This window comes from Triticum aestivum, chromosome 5A, assembly GCF_018294505.1.
Source record: "Triticum aestivum cultivar Chinese Spring chromosome 5A, IWGSC CS RefSeq v2.1, whole genome shotgun sequence".
Classification (NCBI taxonomy): Eukaryota; Viridiplantae; Streptophyta; class Magnoliopsida; order Poales; family Poaceae; genus Triticum; species Triticum aestivum.
In genome coordinates, this window is record NC_057806.1 from 466,513,001 (window position 1) to 466,535,207 (window position 22,207).

Below are 22,207 nucleotides of genomic sequence, written 5' to 3' on the forward strand. Positions count from 1 at the left end.
GTCGTGCACGTTTTTTTGTGAGATCTGATTTTTAAAATGAAATGTCTCTTAAACTGAGCTTTCAAACTATTCTCATAGTTGCATTCCTCACATCGAGACCTCCGAAATTAGATCCCATATTGACAAGCTTTGATGAACTCTTTTCTAGACGTTATGCGCTCCCATCGAAAACTAATTTGTGGCCCCATTGTAATGTACTTGTGCTTCATGCTGCAACAAAGTGGTACTCCCCCACGGGCAATGTAGTCCCATTTGCTGCAAGTTATGCTTTCAGAGTAGTGTAACTTGCACTTTCAAAGTAATGTGCTTGTGCTTCATGCCGCAACAAATTGTACTCCCATGTACTACAAGTGGTGCTCCCCGAGTACTGCAACTTGTGTTTCTATTACAATACAACTTGTACTCCTCGACACAACATGTACCTCCTGCACAATGTAATGTGTACTCTGGGTCCAACTTGTGCTTCATGCGGGGTGCACCTTGTTCTCCCATGTGCACCCGAGTAGTGCAACATGTACTCCCTTGTGATGCACAACGGGGCACGCATGTGATGCGTCATGGAGCACACCCTGCGCATCATGCTGCAACTTGTATTCCCACCTTTTTACGGTGCATGGGAAACAAAAAAATAAAAATAAAAAGGGGAATATACCATTTTATTGGGAACATAGTACAAAATTAAAAAAATACAATCCGTACAAACGCACCCAGGAACACTATAAAGATGTATGGATAGATCAGTCTCACCAACACAACTCAACAAAGATGAAGTAGATGTTGATAAAGATTTGCAGATTCCAGCAACTAGGTATTACCTCCTAGCTGCGAGAATTTTCCCCAATCGAGAATCGAACATACGACCCCTCTGTTATCCAAGTGTACCATATCAGTGATACGGCAACACTTTGTCATCCGGCGTGAGAGAAAGATTGCACAAAGGAGAGAGGCGCAACATTGGAATTATGTGTCTTTCGGGACCGCCCCTCCTCTCTATTTATAGATGGACAGGGGAGCGACTTGGAGGAGGGGCGGTCCCCTCCTAGGGACCTTCTAGAACCTTTGAGAAAGTTACATGCCCTTTCAGAATATTCTCAGACCTTCTAGGGCCTTTCGAAACACTCCCATAACATTTTCAAAAACATTCATAACACTTTCAGTGCCTTTCTCTCGTTCTCCTATGATCTCCAAGTACTTTATCAAACCACTAACCATTAAGCATGTGACCCAGTCGGTTTGATAATATGCGAATATGGCGTGTAACACCTTCCGGTCAATAATTAACAACCGGGTCTAGGCCCTGACGGCTTCAACTTCGTTGCAACTTCACCGAAGAGCACCGCCCCTATCGCAAAGGACAAGACCTCCGCAATCATGTTCAACGACCTCATCGACACCAGAGAGAGAAGACATAGCCAATAGAAGGTGGACATGTGTCGCTCCGATCTTGAGAGGGCGGCCAACCTGATTCGTCTAACGATGCATACATGTCAAGTGTGCTCTCTGCCCAACACTGACAACCAATGGTCGGCCCCAAACACCGGAGACACCACCCTCACCTTATCACCACCAGCTCCTGACCAACCACTTTTGGCCGCAACCCAGGTGTTCCTGCCAAGAGGTTTAGGGCTTGTTTGGTTTGTGTCCTGGGCACCGTGCCTGAAAAAAGTCAGTGCCTGGAATACGCCTGGGAGCATATGTGTTCTATGCCTAGGCAGGCTGGCCTGAGGGGAGGACGTTTGGATGATGTCCTGGCCTGAAAAACATTAGGGAATATTTCATAGGGTCAAAGGTATGTACAGATGTGGAGCCAACTGTACCAACAGAATATTTTAACACTAATATGTTACCAGGCATGCACCAGGCGTTTGGAATCCTTCGCCTGGCCCCAGGCTAATGGTGGTGCCTGTATTTGCCCAAGCTAATGATCATGACAGCTTTTTCAGGCCAGGCATTGTGTCAAACGCTCAGGGCACTATCCAAACATGTCTCAGGCAGGTTTCAGGCACACTTGTGGCCAGGCACGAAATCGTGAGGAAGGCAACCAAACTAACCCTTAATCTCCAAAATGATGCTTCTATATCAAAGAAGCAACGTCAAGGGTGTAGCCAAAGCCAATTCGACAAGGCAGATTTAGGTTTTCACCCAAAGACTAGAACTAGAGGACGGGAGAGGGGGCGAATCTCCTTGATGACACCTTCAACAAAGAAATATGATAACACCCACGGGCCTTGTCATCACTAGCAACGAGTAGGACTTCCGTCTAAAGAAGCTGCACACCTACAGTCGAGACAACATCATGGAATGGAAGCACCCCACCATCAGATATCTGGAGCCTGGAGCTCCTCACATCCTGGTCGGAGCACAACCCACAGCACCGCAGTCTTGCCCCGAGAGCTGAACCAGGACGCGGCCCGGAGGCGCACCTCCACTTCGTGACCTCGGGCGTCCTAGGCCACCACGCTAGTTGGAGAAAACGACCAACAGGGGAACACTGTGCCGCCGGCTTCCCTAGAGCTGGCCCGACGTAAAAGGAAGGTGGCAGCGGTTTTAGGGTTTCTCCCCACTCACCGCCAGAGGGATAACACAGCATGATACCCGCAAAACTTAATTCAAAGTGCATATTGATACTCAGAGTAGCAGCTGGTTAATGTTTTATCACAAATACTAAGCAACCAAATAACATATCCAAAATACAACAATTCTTCGCAACAGGTAATGCTGAAACAGATTCAATGAAATGAATGTAGCATCGCCTACAAACAAGCAGGGCAGTTTTTTATATTAAAAAAACAAGCTTCAGGTAGCATATACCTTGAGACATAAGACAAAAAAACTGTTCCCAACAGACGCTGAAACCGGTTCGACGAAATGAATCAAGCATCGCCTACATACATCTGCTGGACGGATTTTTATTTCATGATACTTGCATGCTTCGGGTTGTTGCACGTCTTCAGACTGGAGAACGTACAACGACCCACCAGCCTACTGTTATCCCATCAGGTCTCCTTGGATGCCTGTCTCTTGGCAGGTGTTAGATTGTTTTCTGTTGCCGGAACACCTGCATTATTCTTTGGCGAGGCTTCAGCTACCACAGATGGAGAATCGTTCTTGGCAGAGGAATCTGCTGCTGAAGATGGAGAATCCCTCCTCTCATGGTTGTTCTTCTCTCGGAGAAAATTTACCGGGTTCGCATACGAACTTGTGCATGGCCACCTAAGAACGAAAAAAGGAGATGATTGTTTTATTCAAATTTGAGACATTTACACAAAAGCACACAGGAAACGCACCTGCTTGAATGGATGGTTTCGCCTTCAACAATAGTTTCTTCTTCAAAGATTTTTCCTATTAACAAAACAAATATGAGGAACTGAACATTGACACGGTCTAACAGCAAAAAGGACCAGCATATAATTAATAATAATAAGAAAATTTGAACACAATTATCAGTCATTTACACAAGTTTGCAGACTAGCGATCACTACCGAGTTCTGAAAAAAATGCAAACATGCAAATTGACCTAAAAGACCACCTCAGTAATGAGATGTCCCATTCAATAAAGTCACTTCTATACTATTTTCCCCTGAGAATTCATTTAAGTAGGAGTCTGCTAGTAGACACTAGTAAAGTATATGTAAAGTCAAAAAGGAAATGGCTGAGAAAAATGTGAACATAAAGTACATAACTATTGTTAATAATTTTCAATAGTATATTCCCATAACCATAGATTCATAGTGCTTCAAGATGTTGATCAAATCACTTGTTATATAAAAGGGCCAATTTACAAATGACCATATACCATGACTACAATGCTGGCTAAGTCACATGGCCCCATATTAAGAAACAATGGATCATTGTCAATATAGATTGACAAACTAGGCATGAAGATCAAATATAGCATGTACTTGTGCATAAATAATTACAATCAAAGTTCATACCATATATGCAAAATATCATGCGGGGGATATCATTCATTGGCAAAAAACATAGCCACGGACCCATAGCTCTTGACTTGTTGAAACTTAGGATTACTGGTAGTAAGTTAGCTAATTTAACAATTAAAATATGACCTTCAGATAGAGATATTTCAAAATCATGTACTCCCATTAGATTTTCAGTTATCGATATCTGGCTGACTTGTGAATGAAAATGCGCAAGTTATTTCCCTATTACCAGGCAGATAAACAACAAGACAGGCAATATTTTTTCATTTACAATATGAACCAAGTAACTCACTCGAAATCAGATGAGCTTAAATCAACCCTACCTCTACATAGTTGGAAGTCGTACATTAGAAAATACATAAATAGAAACACCATCATAGTTCGAGATCTACTATCAAGATACGATGCCTGACGCAGAGGTTGTGTGCTTAATTGTATGGAGCTCTGTTCTCACAAGGCTTGAGTAAAATTTGCAATAGAATTCTGCTCTTAACTTAGTTGTGGAGAAGATAGCAACTAATATGTAGGATTTGTCCTGACCCACACTGAAGAAAACTTAAACAATACAAGTACGAGGTTTAATTCCTTTTGCTTATTTCATCCAGTTTTTCTGAAAGCAATTTGATGCATTGTGAACAAATGACAACTGCTACAATATCAGACGAAAATAACAACCTATCTGACATCAAAACAAGTTTTAGAAAGTTCAGAATACTAGGTGATTATATACATCTATTAAGGTGAATCTATTTAATGCATGAAGCTGAAGACTTAAGAAGTACCTCCGTCTGAAGCCTTATTAGAGAAGTATTTGGCCTTAATGCGGGCTGCAAGTTCAGCTTGGTATCTGTTTACCTTCTGTTCATGCTCCTCAATTTCCGGTTCACTGCACATGAGTAGGCAAAGAACTTACTATCATATTTCATGATTTCTTACAGCAACAACAAGCAGAAGATAAAGTCTGTAACAAATGAGTAACTGTGCTCTGTCAAGGATGGGCTAAGATCTAGATGTTCAAAATTCATGATCATTTTGGTCCTGAGGTGACATGGAAGTATCAATTTGTCTTTTCCGAAGCCCATGTGTATTTAGTTTGTCTCAAACTTTTAATGGTACAAGATTCCCGATAGAAAAGGTTCAAATATTTATGGCAAAGAAAATATTAGATGGAATAGAGGTGGCATATTCAGGTTAATTAGGATATAAAGAAAGTACATGACTGTCGGAAACATAAAAACCAAAGCCTCCTTCATTTTGTCATTGTTTTGCCTTATTATTCTAGCCCTAGGTCTAGTAAAGTTATATGCCACTTCTTCTCGTAAAAGAAGTAGTATGACACTTCCACTCGCAAAAAAGAAACGACATGCCATTTCAAATGATAGTAAAGCGTAACATCCTGAGTGACTTGAAACTAAGTCCAGCACAGACCTACAGAATGGTATCTGTGAGCAAAAATGCAGGCTGTCCTTTTTCAGAAGATAGATTCAACTTCACAACTATATCATTAGTGTTCAAAATAATCTGCGCTTACAATTTAATGTCAGGTAAACAATTCACTGTATTACTCTTTTTTTTCTCTCTCGAGAAAATACAAAGCTTGCATCTCAATATATTGATAGAACAAATATTAATTACAAGCCTAAGAGTAGGCCGGAATAACCGGCCATGAATAAAACGGCGTCCAACGGCTGACAGACACTCGTTACAACTGACAGAAATGTATTCTATCCTCATTCACCATGTTACTACTACCTAGCCAAAATTGTAAAAATTAACTTCTCCAGCATGGGTTTATGTACAATTGTTTATGTACATCTGAATTCTGAAGGATCAAAATTGAGGAGCATGAGAGTATAATTGTACATCTGAATTAACTTCTCCAGCATGGGTTTATGTACATCTGAATTCTAATTTATTGTCAGGCAAACAATTCACCGTCTTCCCGAGCAAAAGCAGAGCTTGCGTCTCAATGCATTGATAGAACGAATATAAATTAGAAGCCTAAGAGTAGGCCGAAACAACCAGCCACGAATGAAACCGTGTCCAACGGCTGACAGACACTCGTTACAACCGACAGCAATGTATTCTACCCTCACTCACCATGTTACTCCTACCTAGCCAAGATTGTAAGAATTAACTTATCCAGCATGGGTTCATGTACATGTACATCTGAAGGATCAAAATTGAACAAAACATAAAGCGCATAGGCATGAAGTCTAAAATGACATCCTTCTCGTTCTCTAGAGAACTCCATATGCTGAAGTGGAGAGGAAAATTTGGAGTAAAACCATAAAACTGAATGGTATGATGTGCTCCTTCCGTTGTGCACAAAGAACATTGCGGCTTTCAGACAATAAAAGGCAAAATCGACTCACCCCACTGCATCCATTGCAGTTGCAGGTTCGGACTTGACGTTGAGCATGGTTCCTCAATGCCCAGCCGAACGCCGCCGAACCTCTTGGAAGGTCAGCCGCCACGCGAGCCCGCAAGAAACTGAACTGAACGCCTTGGAGAAAAATGAACACTCGGATTACCGCGAACAGAACGCGAGCCGGTTAGGGTTCGTCGCCAGCAAACCTACCGAATCGACTCCACGCCAGTCCAGTGCGACGGGGGAGAAGAAGCCGACGGCGGGGCTGATGGGGAGAAATTTCTCTGGGGTGGCGAGCTTCGGCGGAGGGAGATGAGGGGAGCGCTGGCGCGGGGGGGGGGGGGGGGGGGGGGGCAGGGGAGGCGAAGTGGGCGGTGGGGATGGCCGAAGGGGAGTGAAGGAAAAGTTTGGGAGTCAACTGGGAACTCGCTTGACCCTCCACGACTTTGGTGGCCCCTTCTGGTCTGACTGGCAGCACCGGGACGAGGTCGCGTCTCTGTCTGTTTCCAGCGGCGTACTCGTAAATGGTAATGTAAAAAATAAAAGGAAACGACGTAAGTATAAATGGTAAATAGTAAAGTGACAGCGGGGTATATGCGCGTATTCTTTATTCTATTTTGTTTAAATTGGCAGTTTGTTATTGAATACAATTAATGTTCTTTTGACAGCTTTCGTCCCTGCTGTACAATAGACGTGTGTTAAACTTTGAAAATCATAAAAAAAAATCTTCAGATTTGTTTTTTTTAATTACAAGCATTAAGAAGAAATCTCAACATTCGGAATTTGAAGCATATTACGCGCATGCATTAGAAATCACGAAGATCGAAATTTGGATCCACGAAAAAAAAAGCTACCTGATGGAATCGGCCGTCGCCGCCGCTACTTGCGCAACGTCGTCATTGCTCCTCCGCGGCGGGTTGCTTGTGGAGTAGGGGGAGATCTGAGCTCCAGGGGCATCCAGCGCCAGCACCACCTGTCTATGAAGGGGAAGGGCGGCCGCCGTTGCTCTTCCCGCCCCGTCGTTGCTCTTCCCATGACGAGGTGGGCATGACATGAAGAAACTTGGGTGGGAGATCGAGGCCTCGGCGAGTAGTAGCCCCTAGACGAAGAAGAAGATCTGGGACAAGGCAAGACGGGGTCGGCGGTGGAGGGTTTTCTCGAGCAGCCCCGGGTTCGCTCTCACCCTTGTCCGGTAAAGCGGTCTATTTACGGTGAGGGGTGGGGGAATCCGGGCTTGAGTAGGGTCGTGCTAGTTTGTGCGGTGCCCATTTATGGCCCAGTATAACCAAACATGTTTATGAGAATCAGGTAACAATGTAATTGAATGTTGGGTAACAAAAGTTTGAACCAAACACGTTCCAAACGTTCTTGGGTGTGAGACACAAAGAGGCGAACACAAGTAGACGAGCGACCAAGAGTAACGAAGGAACTCATATCTACCCAATATTTTGAAAACATAGGAACAGAAAAAGATATATCGAAACGTCAATATGCTAGACTGTACCAAAAAACAAAAACATCATTTGTTGAGAAGAATCATTTGGATACCTCACAGGAAGCGAGCAAATAAAGGTAGTAGTGCTTGATTGGCAAGAAAAAGACAAAAAAGTACATTGGAACTTTCAAAGGATTTTTCCCACCGAGCTACCGAAGTATCCTGGCCATCCCCCCTCATCGCCGATGAAACCAACGTGGGAGGCAGCAACACCTCTCCTTCCTTCGCATAGACATGCCATTGGAGGTGGTCGGGTTCGGTTGGCCTAAAAGTGGATTAGGGGGAGAAGCTGCGTGAAAAAGAGTCATCTAAGGACGACAAAGCGGAAGCGCAGATAAACAAAATATGAAATACATAATCAGAGAGGAATTTCCCATCCCGGGAATGCTAATGCATGGGACACATGAAACAACATGACCATCCTTCACTGCAAAGCATGATGACGGCAGCCCAGCTCCCTAGATGGTCATTGTGTCATCTTCTTTTATTAACTGCGCATATGATACGACCGAACAAAGGGCATGTCCACAATGCTTGATCGGAAGGGCCCAGGTCGAGCTTATTCACCACAAGCGACTCAAAAGAGAGACGAAACGAACTCGATAGTTGGCGCTCCTTCTATTCCTTTCTCTATGCATGGTTGTCGCACACGAACTGGTCGGCCCTATTTTTATGTACCTATCATATGATTTCCATGTATAGCGGCTCTTCTTAGCGCCTCCTTTATTTGCACCCGTCTGTTGAACGCCAACTGCTTGCCCATAGTGTGCACACCGGGCTAGCGATCGTCTTTTTAAGTAATTTTGTCTTGGTTTTGAAGGAAATATGCCCTAAGGCAATAATAAAGTTGTTATTTATATTTCCTTATATTATGATAAATGTTTATTATTCATGCTAGAATTGTATTAACCGGAAACTTGATACATGTGTGAATACATAGACAAAACAGAGTGTCCCTATATGCCTCTACTTGACTAGCTCGTCAATCAAAGATGGTTAAGTTTCCTGACCATAGACATGTGTTGTCCTTTGATGAACGGGATCACATCATTAGGAGAATGATGTGATGGACAAGACCCATCCGTTAGCTTAGCATAATGATCGTTAAAGTTTTATTGCTATTGCTTTCTTCATGACTTATACATATTCCTTTGACTATGAGATTATGCAACTCCCGAATATCGGAGGAACACTTTGTGTTCTATCAAACATCACAACGTAACTGGGTGATTATAAAGATGCTCTATAGGTGTCTCCGAAGGTGTTTGTTGGGTTGGCATAGATTGAGATTAGGATCTGTCACTCTGAGTATCGGAGAGGTATCTCTGGGCCCTCTCGGTAATGCACATCATTATAAGCCTTGCAAGCAATGTGACTAAAGAGTTAGTTACAGGATGATGCATCACAGAACGAGTAAAGAGGCTTGCTAGTAACGAGATTGAACTAGGTATGAGGATACCGACGATCGAATCTTGGGCAAGTAACATACCGATGGCAAAGGGAATAACATATGTTGTCATTGCGGTTTGACCGATATAGATCTTCATAGAATATGTAGGAACCAATATGAGCATCCAGGTTCCGCTGTTGGTTATTGACTGGAGATGTGTCTCGGTCATGTCTACATAGTTCTCGAACCCGTAGGGTCCGCACGCTTAACGTTCGATGACGATTTGTATTATGAGTTATGTGTTTTGGTGACCGAAGTTTGTTCGGAGTCCCAGATGAGATCACGGACATGACGAGGAGTCTCGAAATAGTCGAGAGGTAAAGATTGATATATTGGACGATAGTATTCGGACACCAGAATGGTTCCGGAATGTTACGGGTATTTTTCGGAGTACCGGGAGGTTACCGGAACCCCCCGGGGAAGTAATGGGCCTACATGGGCCATAGGGGAGAGAGAGGGGAGCCCTCAAGGGGTGGCGCACGCCCCTCATATGGGTTGTCCGAATTGGACAAGGGGAGGGGGCGTGGCCCCCCTTTTCCTTCCCCCTCTCCCTCTCCTTCCCTTTCCCCCCTCCGAAAGAAAGGAAGGGGGTGACTAGGACTAGGAGTCCTAGTCGGTTTCCCCCCCATGGCGCGCCCCCTTTGGCCGGCCTCCTCCCTCTCCTCCTTTATATACGGGGGCAGGGGGCACCCCAAAGGACATCAGTTGTTCTCTTAGCCGTGTGCGGTGCCCCCCTCCATAGTTTACTCCTCCGGTCATATTGTCGTAGTGCTTAGACGAAGCCCTATGCGGATCACATCACCATCACCGTCACCACGCCGTCGTGCTGACGAAACTCTCCCTCGACACTTTTCTGGATCAAGAGTTCGAGGGAAATCATCGAGCTGAATGTGTGCTAAACTCGAAGGTGCCGTACGTTCGGTGCTTGATCGGTTGGATCGCGAAGACGTTCGACTACATCAACCGTGTTAGCCTAACGCTTCCTCTTTTTGTCTACTAGGGTACGTGGACACACTCTCCCGCTCTCGTTGCTATGCATCTCCTAGATAGATCTTGCGTGATCGTAGGAATTTTTTTGAAATTGCATGCTACCTTCCCCAACAGTGGCATCCGAGCCAGGTTTATGCGTAGATGATATGCACGAGTAGAACACAAAGAGTTGTGGGCGATCATAGTCATATTGCTTACCACCAACATCTTATTTTGATTCGGCAGTGTTGTTGGATGAAGCAGCTCAGACCAACCTTACATGACCACATTCATGAGACCGGTTCCATCGACAGACATGCAACTTGTTGCATAAGGGTGGCTGGCGGGTGTCTGTTTCTCCAACTTTAGTTGAATCGAATTTGACTACGGCCAGTCCTTGTTGAAGGTTAAAACAACACAATTGATGAAAAATTGTTGTGGTTTTGATGTGTAGGTAAGAACGGTTCTTACTAGAAGCCCATAGCAGCCACATAAAACTTGCAACAACAAAGTAGAGGACGTCTAACTTGTTTTTGCAGGGCTTGCTGTGATGTGATATGGTCAAGACATGATGTAATATAAGTTTTTGTATGAGATGATCATGTTTTGTAAAAGTTGTCGGCAACTAGCAGGAGCCTTATGGTTGTCGCTTTATTGTATGAAATGCAATCGCCATGTAATTGCTTTACTTTATCACTATGCGTTAGCGATAGTCGTAGTAGCAATAGTTGGCGAGACGACAACGATGGAGATCAAGGTGTCAAGCCAGTGACGATGGAGATCATGACGGTGCTGTTGGGGAACGTAGTAATTTCAAAAAAATTCCTACACACACACAGGATCATGGTGATGCATAGCAACGAGAGGGGAGAGTGTGTCCATGTACCCTCGTAGACCGAATGCGGAAGCGTTAGCACAACGCGGTTGATGTGATCGTACGTCTTCATGATACGACCGATCCAAGTACCGAATGCACGGCACCTCTGAGTTCTGCACACGTTCAACTCGATGACGTCCCGTGAGCTTCGATCCAGCAAAGCTTCACAGGGGATCTTTGTCAGCACGACGGCGTGGTGACGGTGATGATGATGCTACTGACGCAGGGCTTCGCCTAAGCACCGCTACGATATAATCGAGGTGGAATATGGTGGAGGGGGGCACCGCACACGGCTGGAATAGATCAACTGATCAACTTGTGTGTCTAGAGGTGCCCCCTGCCCCCGTATATAAAGGAGTGGAGGAGGGGAGGGCCGGCCCTCTCTAGGGTGCGCCATGGGGAGTCCTACTCCCACCGGAGTAGGATTCCCCCTTTCCAACTTGGAGTAGGAGAGGAAAGGAAGAGGAAGGAAAGGGGGGTCCGGCCCCTTCCCAATTCGGATTGGGCTTGGGGGGCGCCACCTCCCTTGCTCCTTTCCCCTCCTTTCCACTAAAGCCCAATAAGGCCCATATACCTCCCGGGGGGGTTCCGATAACCTCCCGGTGCTCCGGTATATTCCCGATCTCACCCGGAACCATTTCGGTATCCAAATATAGTCGTCCAATATATCGATCTTTATGTCTCGACCATTTCGAGACTCCTCGTCATGTCCGTGATCATATCCGGGACTCCGAACTACCTTCGGTACATTAAAACACAAAAACTCATAATACGATCGTCACCAAACTTTAAGCATGCGGACCATACGGGTTCGAGAACTATGTAGACATGACCGAGACACATCTCTGGTCAATAGCCAATAGCGGAACCTGGATGCTCATATTGGTTCCCACATATTCTACGAAGATCTTTATCGGTCAAACCGCATAACAACATACGTTGTTCCCTTTGTCATCTGTATGTTACTTGCCTGAGATTCGATCACCGGTATCTCAATACCTAGTTCAATCTCGTTACCGACAAGTCTCTTTACTCATTCTGTAATGCATCATCCCGCAACTAACTCATTAGTTACAATGCTTGCAAGGCTTATAGTGATGTGCATTACCGAGAGGGCCCAGAGATACCTCTCCGACAATCGGAGTGACAAATCCTAATCTCAAAATACGCCAACTCAACAAGTACCTTCGGAGACACCTGTAGAGCACCTTTATAATCACCGAGTTATGTTGTGACGTTTGGTAGCACACAAAGTGTTCCTCCGGTAAACGGGAGTTGCACAATCTCATAGTCATAGGAACATGTATAAGTCATGAAGAAAGCAATAGCAACATACTAAAACGATCAAGTGCTAAGCTAACGGAATGGGTCAAGTCAATCACATCATTCTCCTAATGATGTGATCCCGTTAATCAAATGACAACTCATGTCTATGGCTAGGAAACATAACCATCTTTGATCAATGAGCTAGTCAAGTAGAGGCATACTAGTGACACTCTGTTTTTCTATGTATTCACACATGTATTGTGTTTCCGGTTAATACAATTCTAGCATGAATAATAAACATTTATCATGATATAAGTAAACAAATAATAACTTTATTATTGCCTCTAGGGCATATTTCCTTCAGTCTCCCACTTGCACTAGAGTCAATAATCTAGTTCACATCGTCATGTGATTTAACACCAATAGTTCACATCTTTATGTGATTAGTTCACATCTCCATGTGACTAACACCCAAAGGGTTTGCTAGAGTCAATAATCTAGTTCACATCGCTATGTGATTAGAACCAAAAGAGTGATCATGTTTTTCTTGTGAGAGAAGTTTAGTCTACGGGTCTGCAACATTCAGATCCGTATGTATTTCGCAAATTTCTATGTCTACAATGCTCTGCACAGAGCTACTCTAGCTAATTGCTCCCACTTTCAATATGTATCCAGATCGAGACTTAGAGTCATCTAGATCGATGTAAAAAGTTTGCATCGACGTAACTCTTTATGACGAACTCTTTTATCACCTCCATAATCGAGAAATATTTCCTTAGTCCTCTAAGGATAATTTTGACCGCTGTCCAGTGATCTACTCCTAGATCACTATTGTTCTCCTTTGCCAGAATCATGCTAAGGTATACAATAGGACTGGTAACAACATAGCATACTTTATAGAACCTATGACTGAGGCATAGGGAATGACTTTTAATTCTCTTTCTATTTTTTGCTGTGGTCGGGTTTTGAGTCTCTACTCAACTTCACACCTTGCAACACAGGCAAGATCTCCTTCTTTGACTGTTCCATTTTGAACTACTTCAAAATCTTGTCAAGGTATGTACTTATTGAAAAGACTTATCAAGCGTCTTGATCTATCTCTATAGATCTTGATGCTCAATGTGTAAGTAGCTTCATTGAGGTCTTTCTTAAAAAAACTCTTTTCAAACATTCCTTTATGCTTTCCAGAAAATTCTACATTATTTCCGATCAACAATATGTCATTCACATATACTTATCAGAAATGCTTTAGTGCTCCCACTCACTTTCTTATAAATACAGGCTTCACCGCAAGTCTGTACAAAACCATATGCTTTGATCAGTTTATCAAAGCATATATTCCAACTCCGAGATGCTTGCACCAGTCCATAGATGGATCGCTGGAGCTTGCTCACTTTGTTAGCACCATTAGGATTGACAAAACCTTCTGGTTGCATCATATACAACTCTTCTTTAAGAAATCCATGAAGGAATACAGTTTTGTCATCCATTTGCCAGATTTCATAAAATACGGCAACTGCTAATATGATTCATACATGCTTTTAAGCATCGATACGAGTGAGAAAATCTCATCGTAGTCAACACCTTGAACTTGTCAAAAAAATTGCGACAATTTGAGCTTTGTAGATAGTAACAATACTATCAGCGTCCGTCTTCCTCTTGAAGATCCATTTATTCTTAATGACTCACTGATCATCGGGCAAGTTAACCAAAGTCCATACTTTGTTCTCATACATGGATCCCATCTCAGATTTCATGGCCTCAAGCCATTTCGCGGAATCTGGGCTCATCATCGCTTCCTCATAGTTCGTAGGTTCGTCATGGTCTAGTAACATGACTTCCAGAAAGGATTACCATACCGCTCTGGTTCGGACCATACTCTGGTTGTCCTACGAGTTTTGGTAGTAACTTGATCTAAAGTTTCATGATCATCATCATTAGCTTCCTCACTAATTGGTGTAGAGATCACTAGAACTGATTTCTGTGATGAACTACTTTCCAATTTGGGAGAAGGTACAATTACCTCATCAAGTTCTACATTCCTCCCACTCACTTCTTTCGAGAGAAACTCCTTCTCTAGAAAGGATCCACTTTTAGCAACAAAGATCTTGCCTTTGGATCTGTGATAGAAGGTGTACCCAACATTTTCCTTTGGGTATTCTATGAAGACACATTTCTCCGATTTGGGTTCGAGCTTATCAGTTGAAACTTTTTCACATAAGCATCGCAGCCCCAAACTTTAAGAAACGACATCTTAGGTTTCTAGCCAAACCACAGTTCATATGGTGTCATCTCAACAGATTTAGATGGTGCCCTATTTAACGTGAATGCAACTGTCTCTAATGCATAACCTCAAAACCATAGTGGTAAATCGATAAGAGACATCATAGATTGTACCATATCTAATAAAGTACGGTTACGATGTTCAGACACACCATTACGCTGTGGTGTTCCAGGTGGCGTGAGTTGCGAAACTATTCCGCATTGTTTCAAATGAAGACCAAACTCATAACTCAAATATTCACCTCCGCGATCAGATCGTAGAAACTTTATTTTCTTGTTACGATGATTTTCCACTTCACTCTGAAATTCTTTGAACTTTTCAAATGTTTCAGATTTATGTCTCATCAAGAAGATATACTCATATCTTACTCAAATCATCTGTGAAGGTCAGAAAATAACGATACCTGCTGCGAGCCTCAACACTCATCGGACTGCATACATCAGTATGTATTATTTCCAATAAGTCTGTTGCTTGCTCCATTGTTCCGGAGAGTGGAGTCTTAGTCATCTTGCCTATGAGGCATGGTTCGCAAGCATCAACTGATTCATAATCAAGTGATCCCAAAGCCCATCAGCATGGATTTTCTTCATGCGCTTTACACCAATATGACCTAAACGGCAGTGCCACAAATAAGTTGCACTATCATTATTAACTTTGCATCTTCTGGCTTCAATATTATGAATATGTGTATCACTACGATCGAGATTCAATAAACCATTCACCTTGGGTGTATGACCATTGAAGGTTTTATTCATGTAAACAGAACAACAATTATTCTCTGACTTTAAATGAATAACTGTCTCGCATCAAACAAGATCCAGATATAATGTTCATACTTAACGCTGGCACCAAATAACAATTATTTTGGTCTAAAATTAATCCCCGAAGATAGATATAGAGGTAGCGTGCCAACGGTGATCACATCGACTTTGGAACCATTTCCCACGCGCATCGTCACCTCGTCCTTAGCCAGTCTTCGCTTAATCCATAGTCCTTGTTTGGAGTTGCAAATATTAGCAACAGAACCAGTATCAAATACCCAGGTGCTACTATGAGCTCTGGTAAGGTACACATCAATAACATGTATATCACATATACCTTTGTTCATCTTGCCATCCTTCTTATCCGCCAAATACTTGGGGCAGTTCCGCTTCCAGTGACCAATCTGTTTGCAGTAGAAGCACTCAGTCTCAGGCTTAGGTCCAGACTTGGGTTTCTTCTCCTGAGCAGCAACTTGTTTGCTGTTCTTCTTGAAGTTCCCCTTCTTCTTCTTCCCTTTGCCCTTTTTCTTGAAACTGGTGGTCTTGTTGACCATCAACACTTGATGCTCCTTCTTGATTTCTACCTCCGCTACCTTTAGCATTGCGAAGAGCTCGGGAATTGTCTTGTTCATCCCTTGCATATTATAGTTCATCATGAAGCTTTTGTAGCTTGGTGGCAGTGATTGAAGAACTTTGTCAATGACACTATCAACAGGAAGATTAACTCCCAGCTGAGTCAAGTGATTATGATACCCAAACACTTTGAGTATATGTTCACTGACAGAACTATTCTCCTCCATCTTGCAGCTATAGAACTTATTGGAGACTTCACATCTCTCAATCCGGGCATTTGCTTGAAATATTAACTTCAACTCCTGGAACATCTCATATGCTCCATGACATTCAAAACGTCGTTGAAGTCCCGGTTCTAAGCCGTAAAGCATGGCACACTGAACTATCGAGTAGTCATCAGCTTTACTCTGCCAGGCGTTCTTAACGTCATCAGCAGCATCTGCAGCAGGCCTGGCACCCAGCGGTGCTTCTAGGACGTAATTCTTCTGTGCAGCAATGAGGATAATTCTCAAGTTACGGACCCAGTCTGTGTAATTGCTACCATCATCTTTCAACTTGCTTTCTCAAGGAACGCATTAAAATTCAACGGAACAACAACATGGGCCATCTATCTACAATCAACATAGACAAGCAAAATACTATCTGCATGTACTAAGTTCATGATAAATTTAAGTTCAATTAATCATATTACTTAAGAACTCCCACTTAGATAGACATACCTCTAATCATCTAAGTGACCATGTGATCCAGATCAACTAAACCATGTCTGATCATCACGTGAGATGGAGTAGTTTTCAATGGTGAACATCACTATGTTGATCATATCTACTATATGATTCACGCTCGACCTTTCGGTCTCAGTGTTCCGAGGCCATATCTGCATATGCTAGGCTCGTCAAGTTTAACCTGAGTATTCTGCGTGTGCAAAACTGGCTTGCACCCGTTGTATATGAACATAGAGCCTATCACACCCGATCATCACGTGGTGTCTCGGCACGACAAACTTTGGCAACGGTGCATACTCAGGGAGAACACTTTTATCTTGAAATTTAGTGAGCGATCATCTTATAATGCTACCGTCAATCAAAGCAAAAATAAGATGCATAAAAGATAAACATCACATGCAATCAATATAAGTGATATGATATGGCCATCATCATCTTGTGCTTGTGATCTCCATCTCCGAAGCACCGTCATGATCACCATCATCACCGGCGCGACACCTTGATCTACATCATAGCATCGTTGTCGTCTCGCCAATTATTGCTTCTACGAGTACCTCTACCACTTAGTGATAAAATAAAGCAATTACAGGGCGATTGCATTGCATACAATAAAGCGACAACCATATGGCTCCTGCCAGTTGCCGATAACTCGGTTACAAAACATGATCACCTCATACAACAAAATATAGCATCATGTCTTGACCATATCACATCACAATATGCCCTGCAAAAACAAGTTAGACGTCATCTACTTTGTTGTTGCAAGTTTTACGTGGCTGCTACGGGCTGAGCAAGAACCATTCTTACCTACGCATCCAGACCACAACGATAGTTCGTCAAGTTAGTGCTATTTTAACCTTCTCAAGGACCGGGCGTAGCCACACTCGGTTCAACTAATGTTGGAGAAACTGACACCCGCCAGCCACCTATGTGCAAAGCACGTCGGTAGAACCAGTCTCGCGTAAGCGTACACGTAATGTCGGTCCAGGCCGCTTCATCCAACAATACCGCCGAACCAAAGTATGACATGCTGGTAAGCAGTATGACTTGTATCTCCCACAGCTCACTTGTGTTCTACTCGTGCATATAACATCTACGCATAAAACCAAGCTCTGATACCATTGTTGGGGAATGTAGTAATTGAAAAAAAAATTCCTACGCACACACAGGATCATGGTGATGCATAGCAACGAGAGGGGAGAGTGTGTCCACGTACCGTCGTAGACCGAATGTAGAAGCGCTAGCACAACGCGGTTTATGTAGTCGTACGTCTTCACGATCCGACCGATCCAAGTACCAACGCACAGCACCTCCGAGTTCTGCACACGTTCAACTCGATGACGTCCTGTGAGCTCCGATCTAGCAAAGCTTCATAGGGGAGTTTCGTCAGCACGACGGCGTGGTGAAGGTGATGATGATGCTACCGACGCAGGGCTTCGCCTAAGCACCACTACGATATAACCGAGGTGGAATATGGTGGAGGGGGGCACCGCACACGGCTGGAACAGATCAACTGATCAACTTGTGTGTCTAGAGGTGCCCCTTGCCCCCGTATATAAAGGAGTGGAGGAGGGGAGGGCCGACCCTCTCTAGGGCGTGCCATGGGAAGTCCTACTCCCACCGGGAGTAGGATTACCTCCTTTCCAACTTGGAGTAGGAGAGGGAAGGAAGAGGAAGGAGGGAGGAAGGAAAGAGGGGGTCGGCCCCCATCCCAATTCGGATTGGGCTTGGGGGGGGCCACCTCCTTTGCTCCTTTCCCCTCCTTTCCACTAAAGCCCAATAAGGCCCATATACCTCCCGGGGGGTTCCGATAACCTCTCGGTGCTCCGGTATATTCCCGATCTCACCCGGAACCATTCCGGTATCCAAATATAGTCGTTCAATATATCGATCTTTATGTCTCGACCATTTAGAGACTCCTCGTCATGTCTATGATCATATCCGGGACTCCGAACTACCTTCGGTACATCAAAACACAAAAACTCATAATACGATCGTCACCGAACTTTAAGCGTGCGGACCCTACGGGTTCGAGAACTATGTAGACACGACCGAGACACGTCTCTGGTCAATAACCAATAGCGGAACCTGGATGCTCATATTGCTTCCCACATATTCTACGAAGATCTTTATCGGTCAAACCGCATAATAACATACATTGTTCCCTTTGTCATCGGTATGTTACTTGCCCGAGATTCGATCGCCGGTATCTCAATACCTAGTTCAATCTCGTTACCGACAAGTCTCTTTACTCGTTCTGTAATGCATCTTCCCGCAACTAACTCATTAGTTACAATGCTTGCAAGGCTTATAGTGATGTGCATTACCGAGAGGGCCCAGAGATACCTATCCGACAATCGGAGTGACAAATCATAATCTCAAAATACGCCAACTCAACAAGTACCTTCGGAGACACCTATAGAGCACCTTTATAATCACCCAGTTACGTTGTGACATTTGGTAGCACACAAAGTGTTCCTCCGGTAAACGGGAGTTTCATAATCTCATAGTCATAGGAACATGTATAAGTCATGAAGAAAGCAACAACAACATACTAAAACGATCAAGTGCTAAGCTAACGGAATGGGTCAAGTCAATCACATCATTCTCCTAATGATGTGATCCCGTTAATCAAATGATAACTCATGTCTATGGCTAGGAAACATAACCATCTTTGATAAACGAGCTAGTCAAGTAGAGGCATACTAGTGACACTCTGTTTGTCTATGTATTCACACATATATTATGTTTCTGATTAATACAATTCTAGCATGAATAATAAACATTTGTCATGATATAAGGAAATAAATAATAACTTTATTATTCCCTCTAGGGCATATTTCCTTCAGGTGCTTTGGAGATGGAGATCAAATGCACAAGATGATGATGGCCATATCATGTCACATATTTTGATTGCATGTGATGTTTATATTTTATGCATCTTATTTTGCTTAGTACGGCGGTAGCATTATATGATAATCCCTCACTAAATTTCAAGGTATAAGTGTTCTCCTTGAGTATGCACCGTTGCGACAGTTCGTCGTGCCGAGACACCACGTGATGATCAGGTGTGATAAGCTCTACGTTCACATACAACGGGTGTAAGACAGTTTTGCATGTGCAGAATAGTCGGGTTAAACATGACGAGCATAGCATGTACAGACATGGCCTCGGAACACTGAGACCGAAAGGTCGAACATGAATCATTTAGTAGATATGATCAACATAGAGATGTTCACCATTGAAAACTACCCCATCTCACATGATGATCGGACATGGTTTAGTTGATATGGATCATGTGATCATTTAGATGACTCGATGGATGTCTATCTAAGTGGGAGTTCTTAAGTAATATGATTAATTGAACTTAAATTTATCATGAACTTAGTCCTGATAGTTTTTGCATGTCTATGTTGTAGATCAATGGCCCGTGCTACCGTTCCCTTGAATTTTAATGCGTTCCTAGAGAAAGCTAAGTTGAAAGATGATGGTAGCAACTACATGGACTGGGTCCGTAACTTGAGGATTATCCTCATTGTTGCACAAAAGAATTACATCCTTGATGCACCGCTAGGTGCAAGGCCTGCTGCAGGAGCAACTCCAGACGTTATGAACTTCTGGCAAGGTAAATCTGATGACTACTCGATAGTTTAGTGTGCCATGCTTTACAGCTTAGAATCGGGACTTCAAAGACGTTTTGAACATCATGGACCATATGAGATGTTCCAGGAGTTGAAGCTAATATTTCAAGCAAATGCCCGAGTTGAGAGATATGAAGTCTCCAACAAGTTCTATAGCTGCAAGATGGAGGAGAACAGTTCTGTCAGTGAACACATACTCAGAATGTCTGGGTACCATAACCACTTGACTCAGCTGGGAGTTAATCTTCCGGATGATAGTGTCATTAACAGAGTTCTTCAATCACTGCCACCAAGCTATAAATGCTTCGTTGTGAACTATAATATGCAAGGGATGGAAAAGACTATTCCTGAGCTCTTCGCAATGCTCAAAGCTGCGGAGGTAGAAATCAAGAAGGAGCATCAAGTGTTGATGGTTAACAATACCACTAGTTCCAAGAAAAAGGGCAAAGGAAAGAAGGGGAACTTCAAGAAGAATAGCAAGCAAGTTGCTGCTCCCGGGAAGAAGCCCAAGTCTGGACCTAACCCTGAAACTGAGTGCTTCTACTACAAAGGGACTGGTCACTGGAAGTGGAACTGCTCCAAGTATTTGGTGGATAAGAAGGATGGCAAAGTGAAAGGTATATTTGATATACATGTTATTGATGTGTACCTTACTACTGCTCATAGTAGCGCCTGGGTATTTGATATTGGTTCTATTGCTCATATTTGCAACTCGAAATAGGGGCTATGGATTAAACAAAGATTGGCTAAGGACGAGGTGACGATGCGCGCCGGGAATGGTTCCAAGGTCGATGTGATCGTCGTCGGCACGCTACCTCTACATCTACCTTCGGGATTAGTTTTCGACCTGAATAATTGTTATTTGGTGCCAGCATTGAGCATGAACATTATATCTGCATCTTGTTTGATGCGAGACGGTTATTCATTGAAATAAGAGAATAATGGTTGTTCTATTTATATGAGTAATATCTTTTATGGTCATGCATGCTACCTCTTGAGCACTGCATTGGTTTTCCCCGAAGAAGAAGGGATGATGCAGCAAAGTAGCGTAAGTATTTCCCTCAGTTTTTGAGACCAAGGTATCAATCCAGTAGGAGGCTACGCGCGAGTCCCTCGCACGTGCACAAAACAAATAAATCCTCGCAACCAACGCATATAGGGGTTGTCAATCCCTATAAGGCCACTTACGAGAGTGAGATCTGATAGATATGATAAGGTAATATTTTTGGTATTTTTATGATAAAAGATGCAAAGTAAAATAAAGGCAAAGTAAATAGCAAAGGAAATAACTAAGTAGTAGGAGATCAATATGATAAAGATAGACCCGGGGCCCATAGGTTTCACCAGTGGCTTCTCTCAAGAGCATAGTTATTCTACGGTGGGTGAACAAATTACTGTTGAGCAATTGACAGAATTGAGCATAGTTATGAGAATATCTAGGTATGATCATGTATATAGGCATCACGTCTGAAACAAGTAGACCGACTCTTGCCTGCATCTACTACTATTACTCCACTCATCGACCGCTATCCAGCATGCATCTAGAGTATTAAGTTAAAAATAGAGTAACGCCTTAAGCAAGATGACATGATGTAGAGGGATAGACTCATGCAATATGAAGAAAACCCCATCTTGTTATCCTCGATGGCAACAATACAATACGTGCCTTGCTGCCCTTACTGTCACCGGGAAAGGACACCGCAAGATTGAACCCAAAGCTAAGCACTTCTCCCATTGCAAGAAAGATCAATCTAGTAGGCCAAACCAAACTGATAATTCGAAGAGACTTGCAAAGATAACCAATCATACACAGAATTCAGAGAGGATTCAAATATTATTCATAGATAGACTTGA

General features: G+C 43.3%; 1 protein-coding gene across 1 annotated transcript; it reads right to left on the reverse strand.

Moving 5' to 3' along the window:
• Positions 1 to 2,733: 2,733 nt before the first annotated feature.
• On the reverse strand, positions 2,734 to 6,629 carry LOC123104062 (uncharacterized). Its single transcript, XM_044525780.1, has 5 exons — positions 6,523 to 6,629; positions 6,317 to 6,447; positions 4,724 to 4,827; positions 3,288 to 3,342; positions 2,734 to 3,213 (listed from the first exon to the last, which is right to left on the reverse strand). The coding sequence occupies exons 2-5, from the start codon at positions 6,361 to 6,363 to the stop codon at positions 2,997 to 2,999; spliced, it is 423 nt and encodes a 140-aa protein (XP_044381715.1). The 5' UTR covers positions 6,364 to 6,447; positions 6,523 to 6,629; the 3' UTR covers positions 2,734 to 2,996.
• Positions 6,630 to 22,207: the final 15,578 nt, after the last annotated feature.

Excerpts from the sequence above, each read along its gene's own strand:
- LOC123104062 (XM_044525780.1), bottom strand. The coding sequence starts at position 6,363 with ATGCTCAACGTCAAGTCCGAACCTGCAACTGCAATGGATGCAGTGGG. Across the intron at positions 4,828-6,316 it reads ACTGCAATGGATGCAGTGGG|TGAACCGGAAATTGAGGAGC; the intron begins GTGAGTCGATTT and ends ACTCATGTGCAG. Across the intron at positions 3,343-4,723 it reads TAATAAGGCTTCAGACGGAG|GAAAAATCTTTGAAGAAGAA; the intron begins GTACTTCTTAAG and ends TTTTGTTAATAG.